Source organism: Pygocentrus nattereri, chromosome 8 (assembly GCF_015220715.1).
Source record: "Pygocentrus nattereri isolate fPygNat1 chromosome 8, fPygNat1.pri, whole genome shotgun sequence".
In the NCBI taxonomy this organism is placed as follows: Eukaryota; Metazoa; Chordata; class Actinopteri; order Characiformes; family Serrasalmidae; genus Pygocentrus; species Pygocentrus nattereri.
Genome location: NC_051218.1, coordinates 27,848,050 through 27,865,763, shown reverse-complemented (window position 1 = coordinate 27,865,763; position 17,714 = coordinate 27,848,050). Strand labels below are relative to the sequence as shown.

The following is a 17,714-nucleotide window of genomic DNA, read 5'->3' as shown; positions in this document are numbered from 1 at the left end:
TGATAATGATAATAATAATAATAATAATAATAATAATAATAAGCTAAATTAGGTAAACACAAAGTGTCAAAGTCAGGGTATTCTGGGTGGTCCTGGAACCCCATATCTTGGACCTCTTGAATGTCTCAAAATCATAATTCTGGGGGCTCCCTTAAGAATAAATCTCTTCTAAATTTATGCTGTCCATAACATTAGACAGTCAAATCCAGATTCAGTGAAGCTCATTTTTTATTTGCTCACCCACAATCAGCTTCTGTCTTTGGTGTTGTTAACTAACTAGAGCTGCAGCACTGATCTGCCTCAGGGTGGTGCTATAGCAGACTGGTTTACCCAGTCGGTTCTTCATAGCCTAGAAACTGTAACTCTGAAAAACTTTACAATGTGCTGCAACATATCTAACTCATCCAGTTTCCCAAGAGTTTGATGTAAAGAGTGACTGTTCCTCATTTCTCAAACTGAAGACAGAAGATGAGTAAGATCTCAGTTAATGCGAGGAAGAGTGCATCACCTAACTAAAACAGAGCATTTCCACAAGAAGAATTGATAAAACAAACATTTTGCTGTCATTGAAGCATCAGTGCTGCTGTGGTGAGTGAGTTATCAGACTGACAACATGTTAAAAAAAAAAAAAAAAACATGTAACCAAACCCAATATTACTGACCACACAGAAACATGGTCATCAGCTAACCTTAACCCTACAAAGCACTGAACAGAGTCTTGTTATTCAATGGCTCCACTTTCAGTGACCTAAAAGTCTTCATGTGAGCAAGAGGCCAAACTGTTGAATGTTCTATCTAAAAATATCTGTAGACATGTGGGACTGAACAGACATAGATAGTTGGAAAGAAGGAAGGTGATCCAAAATCAGTGGACTTATTTAAATGTTTCATACTGTATGAGTCATGCAGTCAGCCCACCTGCTTCAATCAACCATCTATCATTCAGGTTTATATATTAGGGCGGATCTATATATTGTTTGTTAAATTAGCTGTTTGCCTAAGCAGTGTTTGTACTTGACTGTATAGATGAATGTTTCTGTGAGGGTTCTGATTGATGGTTTTCATCAAAACCATCAAAGGTACAGTTCTTTGGTCACAATGCAGGCTTTAACAGTGTCACATGACTGTTTCACTTGCAGTTTTTCTTTTTTTTTTCCATAGTGTATAAAATGTGATGATAACAGTATCTCACAATAGAATATGTAATATTTCATCCTCATTGTGCATCCCTAGAGCAGCCAGGAGGTGGGAAATTAAAACGTGACTACTTGCAGGTGAGAGATGGAGGAGAGAGAGGGGAAAAAGAAAGAGAAAGACAAAGAGAGAGATGGGAGGAAAGACAGAGAGAGAAAAAAAGGAGGAGATGAAAAGAAAGAGGGAATGAGAGAGAGAGCAAGAGAGAAAAATAAAGAAACAGAGAGAGGGAGAAGGAGAGAGGGAGAGAACAAGAAAAAAAGAGGAACACACTGAGATAGAGAGAAAGAAAGGGAGCGAACAAGAGAGTGAAGAGAATTAGGTAGCGATGGAAAGAGAGAGAGGGAAGGAGAGAAATAGAGAGAGAGAAAAGAGATAAATGGAGACAGAAAGGGAGGGAAGGAAAAAGAGAAAGATTAAGAGAAGAAGAAAAAAAGTGAGAGTAGGAAAATGAGAGAACAAGAGAGAGAGAAGGAAAGAAAGATAGAAAAAATAAGAGTAAATGAGAGCAAAAAGCAAGATAAGAGAGGGAGAAAGAGCATAGATATGGAAAAAGAGAATAAGAGAAAGAGAATAGATATGGAAAAAGAAGCTGAGAAATGGAGAGAAACAGAGAAAGAAGGATAGAGAGAGAAGAGAAAGATTGACTGAGAATAAGAGAACAAGAGAAAGAAAGAGTGAGAAAGAGAAGGGAGAAGAATAAGAGATGAGAAATGAGAGAAGCAGAGAGGAAGATAATAGAAAGAGACAGAGAAATGGGGACAGAGAGATGGATGGATGGATGGATGGATGGATGGATGGATGGATGGATGGATGGATGGATGGGCTAAAAGAGTAGAACCAGCTTCTATTAAATGGGCAGAGAAAGAGTAAAGGAGTAAAGGTAAAGAGAGATAGTGAGAGAGAACAAGTAAAAAATAAGGCAGTAGAGAAGAGCAGACGCAGCTCATATTGGGCAGTGACAGAGCGTCACTGAGGCCAAAGACCGACCAGTAAACACGATGCCTCGGGATGAGCAGACAGACAGACTAAAATGGACAGACAATTCTGTATGAGCTGCTGTTGTTGTGTCTGAGTGAAATGCCTCTGCGCTGCTGTTTTAACGAACAGATGCCGTCTGTTCAGCTTCACTCTATCGCCCTCAAGTGACTATAATGGGAACTGCAGTGTTGAGGAAAGGAGAGAGCAGAAATGAGGTTTGGAGAGAGGAAGAAAGGAAGAAAAGGAAGAAAGGAATGAGTGAGATAAGAGCAAGCAGAATGTATTGAACATTGACTGAACTCAATTTACCTCTGAAATAATTTCCTGATGGCTTTGTTTGTTAGAAGTGATTTTTTAGGTCATTCACTTTAAACCTTGAGTCCACACACTGTGCTAAATGGAAGAATGCTCAGAAACATGACTGTTTGAAAAAACAATTGACATTGTCACTCACAGCAATCTTTATGCACCACTTCCTCTCTGAGTATGAAATGAATGAAAACCTGAATCTAAATCATCCTTTTGTGCTGCTAAATGTTCAGTGTTTAGCTAATATACAACAGATGCACCCAGGTGGCCTGATCTGAAGGTTTTAGCAACATAACAATAATAAATAAGATTTGTCAGACTTATCAGAATTTTGCAGATAGTCAACTAGCAAAATTATGAGTCAGCTGATCACAATCGGCTCTAAATGTTCCTTCCTCTGTTGAGCCTGAAGGAAAAATGTAACAAATCTGCAGTGAGAACACTGAGTTTTAACAACAGAAAGTGTGAACTGGGGATCTTGTATATGTGACACTGTGATCATTTGATCTGGTTAGTTTTGGTTCCCCATTGCAGTTTAGTTAGCTCACTTAAGAACTCTGCATGTCACATGTGCATTCTGTTATCATCACCTGCATATGCTGCATCTCCCTGTACTGGACACTGATTGGTTTGTAGAGGAGTGTATGACATTGGCATGATGTCTGTACACACTTAAAAAGATGGCTCTTTAAGGGTTCTTTAGAAAAGGGTTCTTTGCATTGTGAAAGTGTTTTTCACATTGAGGGAGAATGTGATGTAGATGGTTCTATATAGCACCTTTTGAAAAGAGTTCCATATAGTACCAAAAAGGTACTTCTGTTGTTACTTGACATCAGAACAGTAAAAGAATACTTTTTAGTGCTATATAGAACCATTTACAGCACATTGTCAGTCAATCTGAAGAACCATTTCACATTGCAAAGGTATATGTGGCCTCCTCCCTGTGAGGTACTGCATCTCATCCTGGTTCTTCTGTTGTTTAATGGGTGATGATATCCTGCCTTAAATTCCTGCAATTGGTCTGAAGGTCGAAACCATCCAAAAAAGTGTTTTCACTTTTCTAAATGGGCTAAATGAAATGGTACTGACAAATCTTGAGATCAGTTTACTTACTAGCTGCTGACAGTTATATTCATAAATCAGATTAAATAGGCTTATACAGTGTTTACATTTGTGATTGATTATATGCAAAGATAAATATTAATGCACACGCTGTTCTTTGTATTGTGTCAGTAAAGTTTGGTGAAGGACTTTATGTAAAAGATGATGCATCCTCAGCAACTAGGCTCTGTTTGTCTTTAATGTTAACTTTAGCCTTAGCTCTTCTGAGAGATAAGTATTTGTTGCTCAAACCTCCACAAAATCAAACAGCAAAACTTACCACTTAAACAGACAGACAGATTTTCCCTGGGTCAGTTAATATAACATGCCTCCTCGTGTTCTCTGCCCCCAGTTTCAGCCACTTCTGCATATCTCCATTCTCTCAAAATTAAACAAAATGCCATTATTCAAAAAAGAAATTGCTTAGAAATTCAAATGAGTCTTAGACATTATGCAAATATTTCTCCTGAACATTAATTTAGGTGAGCATAGTGCTTTTGTTTATTTACAGCTTGGATCACTGATTTTTTGTTTTGAGGTGGCTGATAATAGATGTCCATAAGCTAAATGTAAACATGATTTCCATAATTCTTTTGTTTTGCTTTAAATTGGCCAACATGCATATTCTGACAGTTCCCATGCATATCTGACTGCATTAAACATCTTGTAAAGCCAGTATATAATTTAAATAATAACATATTTTCATCTGTAAAGTAACTTCTCAGTCTGCACCTACATTTTCCTCTTTGCGACTGAACCTTTTAGTTTGTAAGCACAGGTGCTATGGATGTTACCAGGTGGACTGAGCTGAATGTATGATGGACATAGCAACAGTATCTAAGGGAGAATTGTGTAAGAGGTTAGTTGATTTGTTGGGTTTTTGTTTGTAAGTGCTCACATTGGCTGAGCATGAAAATTGGACCATGTCTGCATCTCTATCTATAATGAAAACAAACATACACACACACTCACAAACTTTTCATGATGGTCCCCAGTTTAAGTATCTCATTGCATTTGGACGCTGTCCATGACTGAAAGGGCAAGACTGCATACCAAATGAAGTATGTGTGTGTGTGTGTGTGTGTGTGTGTGTGTGTGTGTGTGTGTGTGTGTGTGTGTGTGTGTGTGTGTGTGTGTGTGTGTCTGTGTCTGTGTCTGTGTCTGTGTCTGTGTCTGTGTGTCTGTGTATGATTTAAGCCAAGGCTGTGATTTAAGCCAAGGCTGTGAAGTTGGCACACAATCTGACTGCATCAGTTCCAAAGCGACACCTTATTCACAACTGTGCCTTGTAAAGCACTCGTTCATTTGAACTGACTCTGCAGCTGAATCTAACTTTTCTGTAGCATGTTTTAGTGTTTACTTTCATCAGTGTTACAGTTCATCTCAAAAATGTTCAGTGGGGTTGAGGTAAGGGCTCTGCACAGGCCACTGGAGTTCCTCCACATCAAACTGATACAGACAGTTGTGAATAAGGTGTCACTTTGGAATTGATGCAGTCAGATTGTGTGCTAACTTTACAGTCTTGGCTTAAATCTTTTACACAGACACAGACACACACACACACACACACACACACACACACACACACACACACACACATACACACACACACACTGATTTTTGCACAAAGGTTCAGTCAACAGGAATGGCTCTTCCATTCTACATAGTAGTATTTGGCTTGTGTTCAGCTGCTCAGCCTTGGAAAGCCATATTGTGCTGTTGTTGCTTTCAGAGGCAGTTGAGTGTTGAAACAGAGGGTAATTTTCAGAAATTTCACAGACTTACTTATGGCAGAGGTGCCACATATAAAGGTGCTGAACTCTAACTCACTAAAACCCATTCTACTATCAGTATCTATGGAGATTGCATAGCTGTGTGCTTGATTTTATACACATGTTAGCAGATGGGTGTGGCTGAAACGTTTGCCCATTTTGTGTATGTGTTTGTGCAGCTCTGTCTGTGACTGTTAGGGGATCCCTGCTGGAGAATTTATGTGAGCCAAGTCACTTTTCGACTTGTCGAAAGAATCAAAAACAGGCTAATGAGCTGATTTATTCAGCCATGTTTCACTCGTTCTCAAACATCTTCAACTTAAGATTCAACCCAGCCACTCTGCCTCTGTTAATACTTTGTATCACAAACTATGTTGAATGATCTGATCTGATTGGACAGTGAGATGTATAGCCGTTCATACCTGTCATTTCCACAAGTCTCAACTGTGTCTCCAGTGACCACATATGGTTGAATGCAAATGTAAATATAAGGGCAAACATTTAAGGTGATTCGTTGAAATTAACATTTTTAAAAGCACAGCTTTTGTTAAAATGACTCAAATGTATCATCGCTTGTCAGTTGAGCTGAGCATGAAATGATGCAGTTTTTGCCATGTTAGTGTGAGTATGTGCGTCAGCATTACTGATTACAACACAAACATTACTCACAGACATGAAGATGAATGGTTTGAGTTTGTGGTTGAACAAATACTTCCCTCCTTTGCAAAGTCTCACCATCTCAATTATCATCCCCCCTCTCTCTCTCTCTCTCTCTCTCCCTCTCCCTTGTCTGGGGCATTAAGTGGTAATATGATCATCCTGCTGCAATGGATCAATCATTCTGCCCCCAAATCCCCTTTCAATGCCAAAACCACCCCTTGAAAAACACACACATATACACACTTCAAGTTTCCGCTGTTATTTCATCGACTCACTCTTTTCTCTAAAGCCATGGGCTCCGTAGATTGAGACCTGTTCATTGATCAACGTCCTCAGGGGTGTGCAGTGACACCACTGCAAGCACACTTAATGCTTACATGTTCAATACACAACTCTCTATATATCAACCTGTTATTTATATTGCATCATTCACCGCACACAAACTCTACACAAGGTCTGAGCTTTCCTTTTAGCACGCATTGGGCCTGAACCATGACTTTTAAAGTGATTTATAATCATTTCAGCTACGTAAATATCCAGGAGAAAAGCCGGTGCACATTAATGGTGTGAAGACTGACTACATAGAAAATCTACTAACACTTTATTTGAAGACTGCTTATATACAGACTTCATAACCTCCATAAGCAATTAATGTCTTTGCAAATGCAATATAGAATAAAGTATCTTGAGCACCTTAAGTGAATTACAAAGTGTATTACTTAGGAGGTTTTTCCGTAACACTTGATTTGAATGTTATGTTTGAGAGAGACTTCATAACATATGCATACATTTTAAATAACTACCAATTCTTGAGAATTCTAAAACAACTCACATCAGTATTCAAAATATGACGTTTTATGAAGTAAATGGCATTTTATAGTCATACAGAGCCTAAACTGATTGATATTTATTCCATCTATAACATTGTTAAGAAGCACTTAATTTAACGTATAAGACAAAAAGATCAAAAAGGTCTAGTGAAGAACACCATTGGTCAGTTCTGTGAACAATTTTGATGGCCTTGTACTTTGATCATTTTCATGTATATTATCCTGCAACAAAAGTAAATGCACTGTATGTTATTATATTTATTATGGCCTATATTACGCCCTATTATTTTGATAAATACTCTCTATTGTGTGGCTGCAGACCTGAAAAAGAATTTGCTTTTCATGTATGCAGACATATCTCCTTAATAGAAATTATTCCTTTTGTACTTAAGAAATATACACAGATGAACGAAAACATAATTGCCATTCACAGATGAAGCTAATAACGTGTATTATCTGGTAACAGTGACACATGTCAAGATCTGAGATATATTAGACCATAAGCAAACAGTCAGTTCTTGTATTTGACATATTAGTTGAGGAAGAAATGGGCAGGCATGAAGATGGGGCTGTGTAGTTGCAGTAGCAGGTCAGAGTCCTAATAATCCCTGTCCACTGTCAAAAGTGCCTACCATAGGCACAAAATAGGACACTGGAGCAATAGAAGAAGATGCTTGGTCCAAAGGGTCACATTTTCTTTTTTATCATATGGATGGAAGGTATATGTGCACTGTTTACCTGGGTAGTGATGGCACTGGGATATAATGCAGGAAGAAGACATGCCAGTAGCAGTGGTGTGATGTTTTGCAATGTTTTGGCAATGTTCTGCTGGGAAACACTGGATTTAGGCATTAATGCGGCCACCTATCTAAACATCAGTTATCACACTTTCAAGGCAATGATATTCCCCGATGGCAGTAGATTCTTTCAGTCTACTGCATCCAGCTAGACCCCACCATGTGTGTTCCATTACCTGGGAAATGCCTTTGCTGAATGGCAGTGTCCATAAGGCTATACCTGACAACTGACATAAACCTACACTCCAGTGCAAAAAAGTGGGCCAAAATACAATATTTTTTTCTGATGGTTCTGGCTGGTTCAGATTTAAACCCTATAGTAAATATTTGGGCTCACATTTAAACACAAACTAGCTCAGCTGTTTGAAGCCGTCAATACTGATCAATACTGATCAATACTGACTCTTCTTTCTGTAAATATCTGCATATTTACACACAAAACCTTTAAAGAAATCAAAGAGAAAAGCCAGGCCATATGAAACTATTATACCTGTTTGCTTAATTCTTGTTAATTAATTGACAAATGATTAGTTTTGATATTTTTTTTCATAAGACTGTATTTGAACGTTTAGAAAGACTTATTCTAACAACCCTTTCTGAGGTGAAATGGCACTGAAATTGATAAAAATAAGGCTTTATGACCAAGAACACTCAAAATAAGCCTTGATACATGTTTATGCAGGTTTAGGTCAGTCATGAAAGGCTTATATAAGCAACATGTAAACATCAATGTTGCCCTTCACTGCACTTTAGATATTACTATTATTTTTGCTAATATTATGTCTAATAGTATACTGAGGTGTGTATACTCACCTGTGAAGAGGCATATTTACTGTATACCCACATTTCTGAGTACTGTGTACCCATCTACAAACAGCAAGGTATACTTTGATTCCAAAAGTATCCAGACAGCCCTTCTAAGAATTAAGCTACATTATGGTGCACCAAATGTTGACATGAGTTCAATTAAACACAGAGATTCTATAATCTCCATAGCAAAGCATATTGTTAGTTTAATGGGACACTCTAAAGCAGCCAAGTGAGGGCTAGAGGGGTATAAAGCCCCCCAGCATTCAGCTGTGGAGCAGTGATGGAGTTCCATCCAATACCTTTGAGAAGAGTTGGAGCAATCCAGAACTGACCATCCAACATTAGTACCTGACCTCACTATTACTCAATCAAATCTTCACAGCAATGTTCTAACATCTAGCGTAAGGCCTTCTCAAAAGAGTAGAGGCTGTTACTGCAATAATAGGTAGGCAAAAGCCCTTAAAATCTCAGGTTTATTACATATTACGGCTTATTTTTCAGAACTACAGGGACTTCACTGCAAATTGGCTGAGCTATTCTTACCTTATAGAAGTGTCTAATGAAATTTTGGCCCACTTAAGAGGTTAATAACCTTTCAGAAGAAATAATGGATGTGTGTCTACAAACTTTTGGACATGTATTATGTATTTGTTTCTGATATTGTTTTTGGCCATAACCTGCAAGAGCACAGTTGAGGATCCTTTAGAAAGCACAGTATACATGTCTATCTAAACCATTATACTACTGGACAAAGTCTTTCATTTATAAAAATATACTGTAAAAAAGGACAATATCTGTTAGTAAAGCAAATTTCAATAGCTTTATTTAGTAAAGTTGATAACATACAATAGATTTAAATAGATCTATTCAACATAAGAATATCAAATGCTGACATAGTGTAAAATAAATCATTCAAAAGTGATTAACAGTAGGGGAGTTAAGCTCAGCCCTGCAGAGATTGGTGTATTTCCTCCTCTAACACATCAAACTAAACTCCCAGAGGCATTGCTAATGAGCTGAAACAGGTATGCTAAATGAGGTAGAGTGCTAAACTCTTTATTTAGAACTGGAGCCTCACACACCTGGACCAACAGAAATATGTGACTGTAAATCAACTAAATCAGGATATAAAGGCAGATATTAAATTGACATGAGCCATCTATATACATTATATACATTATATTATTGATGTCATCTGCTTTTGACATTAGGGTAATATGTTTGGTATTACACCACAATTGCAGAATATTTTTGGTATTTTAAATCATATTACTTTGTCACATTCTTCCGAAACATTACAAAAATAGCATGTAAGAAATTGTCAGAATTATTAAAAATGCAACAGAAATGTTTAATCAGCTCAGAATAGAACAGAAACCGTAGCAGAATAGAAACCGTATGACAACATCATTGTACATAACAGAACAAACAGTGCATTAAAACTATTAGGGCTGTCAGTGTTAATATATTATTAATCCATTAATAAAGTGACAAATATTATATTGTTATATTGACCCTTTGATCCATTAGTAGTTCAGGCTGAAGCCCAGCATGTTTGTTGAAATGATAGAATCCATGATTATAGCGCTCACATTAAAATACGGCTTTAAAATGGCTTTTAAAGTGAAACCAGCACCTTCATCAGACTACACTGGACCTTGTGGAAGAATCATGGATAACTTGACCAAAGAACAACAAAAGCCACAAATGCAAAAGCAAAGTGGAGCTCCAGTTCCCCTATATATATTGGTTGGTACATGTAGCCACTGTTGGTACATGCACTCTCACTGGACATTGGTCATGAAAATGAGAAACTCCATTCACTCTATGAAAATCACATGATTTTCATGTTTAAGTTAACTAATGAATACATTAATAAATACATTTTGATAAAGCACATATAGCTATAATAAAATGTACTGCTATTTTAATGTGAAAACAGTTTTCTTTAGGGTAAAATATGGGCAAATAAATGTAATTAACTACACAAAATACTGTGATTAATTATGATTGTTTCAATTATTTGACAGCCCCATAAACTACTTCTTACAGCACTAACTCACAAACGAAATAATAATAAATCTACATAAGAAATATATTTCATAAAAAGTTCTTACATTCTTGAAATGTTAGAAATGTTTGCATACAAAACAGTACTGGGTGAGTCGAAAGTCAGAGGACACCATTTTATTTTATTTTATTTTTTATGCTGTCACAAGCCTCCATGATGCAATGCTGAAGGTAGTGTTTGTTTCAGATTTTCTCAGCATACATGATTTGTTTGAGATGACGCCAGAGATAAAAGTCTATAATAAAATAAAAAAATAAAATAAAATAATGTAAAACCTGTCCTGTGACTTTTGACTCACCATGTAGTTATGAAACTTTTCTTTAATCTTCCTTCACTCATCTATATGCATGTGCTGCATTCCATTCAGAATGATACCATAGAACTCTCACATTCCTAAAGAATGAATGATATTACTGTAATCAGACTCAGTTTTGAGTGGCTGAAGTCATACAGACATAGCCTGCAAATGCCTCACTGTCGTCTTCTTAGCATCTATGACGACACAAGTAGACATGCATGTGATACTTCTCTGCCACAGATTAGTACAAAAAGAGACATATGTGCAAATTCCACGTGGATCTGCAGTCATTCTTAGTGTGAACATTCCTCATACAGAACTGTATTTTGAGGTATGAAATAATCGATATAAATGTCATTACTAACTGCTAGATGGATGGTTAAGGTACAAACATACCTCAGCAAAGCGTAGTATTGAAGTGCTCATGCTTCACACTCTTGCACATAAAGGTGCCAAAAGGGTTCTTTGCAGCAAAGCCATAGAACAGAGACCTAATCCTGGTACAGGATATCTACCATGATGTAAAATTCAGCCATAATCATCCATATTCCAACTATAATCTAACACATCTAAAGGAGAATATAAGAAATAGGTGTGATAGATCTTTCCAGGGTGCTAAGTCTCCAGGACCAGGAATGGGCACTCCTGCCATAGAAGAAGCGCCTTCAGTTCTTTGAAGAACCAATTAGTGGTCTTTAAAGGAAAGATTTCAACCTGATCTCTATCTGCATCAGCAGTTTAGCTACGTTCCCTGGTATTTCCCCACACAGAACAAAAATATACACATTTAAAAATTATACTTCTTCAGAAAAGAAAGCAGTTCTATATGTGATTCTAAATAGAACCATGAATATTTTGCATGATTAAGGGTTCATTGCATGGTCAAATGGTTTTCAGATTGATGGAGAATATGTTATAGATAATTCCATTAAAAACCCCTTTAGACAAGGGTTCCATATAGGGCCAGGTTCTTTTATTGCTACGGTCAAGGTCAAGCTTGTCACAATAGAAAAACATTTTTGGTTCTATTTAGATCCCTTTTCAAAAGATTCTATGTAGAACCGTATACAATGCATTCTCCATCAATCTGAAGAACCATTTCACCATGCAAAGAATACTTTCATCCTGTAAAGGGAAGGATTCTTTGAGTGTTCATGGGTCCACATAGAACCATTTTCTTTTCTAAAGAACCCTTGAAGAATCATCATTTTAAAGTGTGTATACCAGATGTCAGTGCCAGTCTGTTTTGAGTCAACATAAATTGCAAATTATGCCAACAGCTGCAAAATACAGAGACTAGGTTTGTGAATGCTGAAGTGTTGCATTGACAGGATCATTAGGGAACCGAAAGTGGTTCTTTTTTGGCAATACTCCAAAGAACCCTTTTGACACCTTAATTTTGAAGAGTGCACATTGTCAGTTTTCATTTCATGCTAGTGTATATCTACTCTCTTGAACTGAAGCTAGCATATGAAGCTGGCAACCACTGAATTTCCCCGAATGACCAATTACGTGTCTGTGTTGGCAGTGGGGTTCTGCTAGCTGGCATGGGCACCGTGTAGAGCAAGCACACTGCAGGACATCTGTGACTGATCATTTTCTCCACAATTACATCAAACTGCTCATCCAAGCTGGGCTAATGTCACATCCTCGAGCAGCACGTTCCCACTTTCAGTCTGCTGCGTGAGCCTGTCAGCGCACATGTAATTAGACCAATTTCTGAATGTCCTTCTTAACATTGCTAAATTTCCTTCAGGATCAATAAAGTATCTATCTATCTAGAGACACTCTGACAGCCTCTTCTGCTTAAAATTTTTTACAAGTTGCAAGACAGAAGAGATGTTGGATGCATATCATTGCTGTCATTAGAAAACTTGAACATTTCAGTTTTATTTGAAAAGGACAGATTCATTTTAGGCTACATTGTGTAGATGTTTACAGATGTTCTCAATACTCTGTAGGTAGATCTTTTTAAAAAATTGGTTCTTCAAGGGTTCTTTGGCATAGGCAAGGTTATATGTAGAACCATGACATCTCAAAGAACCCTTTGAATGGCATATGGTTCTTCTCTATGAACGACCTGTTTTACCTGCTTCCTTAAAGAACCTTTTTAAAAATGGTTTTACATACCATAAAGCACCAAAAAGGGATCAGCTATAGATGCAAGTATAGAACTTCTTTTGGCACTAAATAAAACACGTACAGCATTTTGGAGATGTTTTCTTTTGACAGCAATAATATGTAACTACAGTTATATAAGACTAATGGAATTTGGCTCAGTGTAGGTCCTTAGAGCTCCGTTCAGTTCCAACCCATATTAACCAAGGTGTTCTGAAGCTGGATCAGATCTGTTAAATTTTAGATTAGAAAGTCTGCAGAAAGGTAGAACTTCAGGACTTCCAATACCGACTGCTGTAGACTACATGGGTAGCCAAACTAATATAAGGCCCTGCCAAAAGAAGGTGAATACAAATTCTAGCTGCTGTGTATGAACGCATTTACGGTTCAGAGGAGACAGTGATAGTGAAAGTGTTTTCCTGCATGGGTACTGAAAGGTCTCTCTCATTCTCTCTTGTGGTGCGAGAGACAGCGAGAGCATATCACTCAGAGGAGTGTTTTCTACAAAACATAAAAGAGGAATGAAAATGAGGGAGGGATGAAGGGAGCATGTTCTATAAAAGAAAGGAATGAAAAAAGGAAGGAGGGACAAGGGGTGTCAGGAAGGGTCAGTTATCAGCAGGAACTACCTCCAGGATGATCTGTAGTGATGTCTTCACAGAGTCTGCAAAATAAAACCCAAAGCAAACACAACATCAGGTATCTCTATACTTACTGTCCAGACACTGTATAATTGTAAAGGTCTACATTTGTTGCACTGTCTAAGAACATGTGTTGCATCTGTTTGTTCATCATGGAGGTGACCACTGACCTGAGAATCTCTGGAACCACTTGGGTTTCTTGTTGAAGACAATAAAAATGTAATAAGCAGGGATTCCCGTGAGCGAGATGGCAAAGCCAATGCCGGTGTTGACCGGGTCAGAGTACAGCGAGAGGAAGACCATGAAGAAGCTTGTGAAGGTGAAAACAGCTGGGATAAAAATGGGAACCTGGAAGAGAGTGAGCAGGAATGAAACAACATTAGGACAGATGATAGCGGACAATTTTAGGCTTAAATCTCTTCTTACCAAGTTCAGTTCCATAAAAAATCATTGTAATGTGCTAAACAGTTAAGATTTGCACTGGCGCTACAAGGCTAACATATATAAAACAACTTAGTTAACAACTAAGAGATGAACTTTGGCCCGTTTAATTACAGATAATAGTATGTCAAACAGGGTCAGAAACCACATAAGCAGGTCTGCTTGGGATTACTTCACAACTGTACACAGTTTGCGGTCTGGTAAAGGAGCAACTCTTCAAAATATCAGGCTTTTCACATCCCTAGGCTTATTAGTGAGTAACCACATGATTACTATTAAGCAATGTTATGTCACAAAAGTTTGGACCCATTGATGTATCCTCTCCATGGAAGTGATGAAGATGTTCTGGGAACTCAACTGCATAAACCATTTTAGGTGCTATTTAGAACCATTTCCAAAAATGATTGTATGTGAAACCATCTATAGCACATTCATGCACATTTTACATTAATCTGAAAAACCCTATAATCATGCAAAAGCCATTTTCTTTACTAAAGAACCATCTTTTTAAGTGTGTACATCAGCAACCTCTCTAGGTGAAATGGAGTCTTTTTTCATTTGAGTTATGCTTTAACTCTGAATCTCTTCTTACTATGATCACCACTATGTATTTGATTATCATTAATAATAATATGATGAGACAGACCATGCAGCATATTATGCGACACCTTCCACAGTTCCACACTGGTTTAAACCCTAACCCCAGCCAACTGAGATCTGTTGGTAAATGGGTTTGTTAGATCTGTGTGTATGTACATTACCTTGAAGGGGCGGGGCATCTCTGGTCGTGTGTAGCGCATGTAGATGAGCCCTGTTACGGCAACCCCAATGAAGAACCAGCGTAGAAAGCTCATGAAGTTCAGCAGACTGTAGAGGTCCCCCAGAAATAGGATGAGCATAGTGACAGGATACTGCAAAATACGGGAGGTAAATTCATCAGCATTTGACTTTAACAAGGTCTAACAGTACAGTGGTGTTCAAAACATAGCCTTGTTTTATCACACTGTTGTAATAGGAGGCTGAACACATTCCTGATACACTTCTCCACACACAGCTAATCTAGAAAAGCATGAATCTAAGGTCATCATGTCTGGTTAGCTAGAGGGGTATAAAGCACAACCCCCCCCCCCCCCCCCCGAACACTGGCCTGTGGAGCAGTGGAACTGTTTTCTCTAGAGTGATGGAAGAAATACTGATTATGAGCAGGTGTCCACAAACCTCTGGACATTGTATGATCTCTGGGCTTTTCATGAAAGCCTGCTGTGAAGTATAATAGGGAGTTTGTTCTTAAATGATTCTTCTTGCCATCACCACAAATGGTTCTTTAATGGCTCTTATGAGAGGTTCTTTAAAGAGCCAAAGTGCTTCTTCATTGAGCCACAGAAGCTTTAAAGCTGGACTTTTTTTTAGTGGTTCTAATGTTATTGTTTTTTTCCTTCTTTGCTTCTTTGGCATGTCAAATATTTCACTTTATATCTCAAAATAATGATTTTTTTTCTCAAAATATTGACTTGATATTTTAATTTTTAATGAACCTAGGATCTTTAAATTATGACCAAATATCTTGAAATAATTATTTAATATCTTTTTAGAATATTTTTACATTTTTTGTCCTTTTCATTTTCACTTAGTGTCCTTAGATTATGACTTATAATTTCAAAATCTACATTTACTTAATATCTAAAACAATTGTTTTATAAGACAGAATTCCTAACATTACCTAGCATTTTTTAGGTGCACTGTGGCATATGTGAACATGTTGACTAGTCTAAGGTGTTTGGTAAGGCAAATGTAGTAGTAAATCAAACATGTATGTGTGTGTGTGTCTGAATTACCAGAATAATAACAGCAGCTATCGGTGTATGTCGGCGGACATGAATCATAGACAGGATCTGAGGAAGTTGACCCTCTCGAGAGGCTACATAAAAAATTCTGTAGAAGAAGGAAAAGGATTGTGTAACTCTCTGAGTGAGTTAGTGAAATGAGCAATGGATCAACAGTGACTGGGATAATGAAAAACAGCAGCCTGCGTGGGCTCTAATAGGCGTTTCTGAAGTGAAGCTTACAGAGGCTGACATTCACCTCCAACAGGTACTTTTCTATAAGACACTGTTAGTCACGTCTGTCTGAAAGGACCACGAATGGTCAGCAATTTGTGGGAGCAAAACACAAAAAACACACAACAGAGTGGTCATTATTTTGAAGCTAAAGCAAAAAATATAATGGAAAAAGGAGCTTTCATATGGCCACTAAAGAAGCAGTACTGACAGCAGGGGCTCACTGTCTGAATTTTTTTTTGTACAGGTTTCATTCATCATGGCACAAACAAATGTCCCTTCGAAAATAAAATAGTGGTTTTAAGGTCCAAGTTTATGCCTTAAATACGTTTTTTTTTCTTCCCAGAGGAAGAGTACATATTTGTGCCTTTTCATGATATAATGTATTAAAACAATAATACCACGAAAAACCCGTGGATGAGACAGGGTGTGTGGAATCAATACAAATTATAAAATATATGACAGCAATAGAATATGGTCCAATTATGTCCATTATCTAAAGGTACTGCAGGCGCACCATCGTAACTAGTAACACACTAGTAAAAAGAGGGGCACCACAGAGACAGTTAAGTACCTTTTTTCTGGAAGTAGATTGGTATATTGGGGCATTTGGGACAGGATTCCTCCTTGACACCCTCAGCCATTGCATATATTCATTCGATTAACCAGGAAACCCAATTCGATGTAATGAAGTACTGATTGTAGGTTTTTAAAGGGTTAAATGAACACACATACTTGACAAGCATTTTAGTCTTTTGCTGAGTTTTATCTCTGCACATCCATCTTTAGGACAGGTATAGAGTATTTTCACAGCAAAAAGCTCTCACCCTCATTGCTCAAAAGCAGTTCAACAAAGAGTTACAACATTTCAACAATATCCTAGTTAGCCACTAGGGGGCCTTCAGACACATAATACATCATAACAAATCCATGCTATCGCTGGAGAGCAGTGAAAAGTCAGGAACCAAACCTGTGTTCTTCCAGCTGTATTCTTCTAACTAACATATCAGTAACTTCTTGTACATTTTACTGTGTTTATATTTATTTGTATCAATTCTGAGATTACAGGACGTTTTTACTGGCAGGAACTCACTAAAATGAAAACAAATTTCATGACTGCCTAGGATCTATGCATAATACTTTATGTCAACTTTATGTAGATCATCACTTGCTCACCTAGAGATGGCAAACAGACAACCATTCATAGAACCAAAGCACGAAAGAGCTACAAATATTGGAACTGCCATGGAGAAGTTGCCCATCAGCTTCTCTGCAAATGTCTGGAAGAATGACCAAGAGAGAGAGAGAGAGAGAGAGAGAGAGAGAGAGAGAGAGAGAGAGAGAGAGAGAGAGAGAGAGAGAGAGAGAGAGAGAGGACAGAAAACATACATTGTTTAAGAAAATAAGAAGACAACATTGATATTCCATTTTCTTCCATTCAGAGTGTTGTTTGTGTTTATGAATAATAGGTGTGGGTAAAAAAGCTTTATCTTCCCTATAACAGTGAATGTGTGGAGTGATGGGTGGAGAGCAACAGTCTTTAAATGAGTGCATTACGCAGGCCTAATGGGATGGGAAAGCTTTTAGAGCATCTCTGAGTCTAGTGGGAGATCTACATGCACACACTCTCACTA

The 17,714-nt window shown here is 37.6% G+C and overlaps 1 protein-coding gene across 1 annotated transcript in view; it reads right to left on the bottom strand.

Moving 5' to 3' along the window:
* Positions 1–9,251: 9,251 nt before the first annotated feature.
* Positions 9,252–17,714, bottom strand: part of slc7a11 (solute carrier family 7 member 11) — a 30,046-nt gene continuing 21,583 nt past the window's right edge. Inside the window, exons 8-12 of the mRNA XM_017703727.2 lie at positions 17,257–17,360; positions 15,859–15,955; positions 14,785–14,934; positions 13,753–13,930; positions 9,252–13,605 (exon numbers count right to left, since the gene is read on the bottom strand). Of these exons, the coding sequence (XP_017559216.1) occupies positions 13,550–13,605; positions 13,753–13,930; positions 14,785–14,934; positions 15,859–15,955; positions 17,257–17,360 (585 nt within the window). The 3' untranslated portion in view covers positions 9,252–13,549. The remainder of the gene's footprint in view (positions 13,606–13,752; positions 13,931–14,784; positions 14,935–15,858; positions 15,956–17,256; positions 17,361–17,714) is intronic.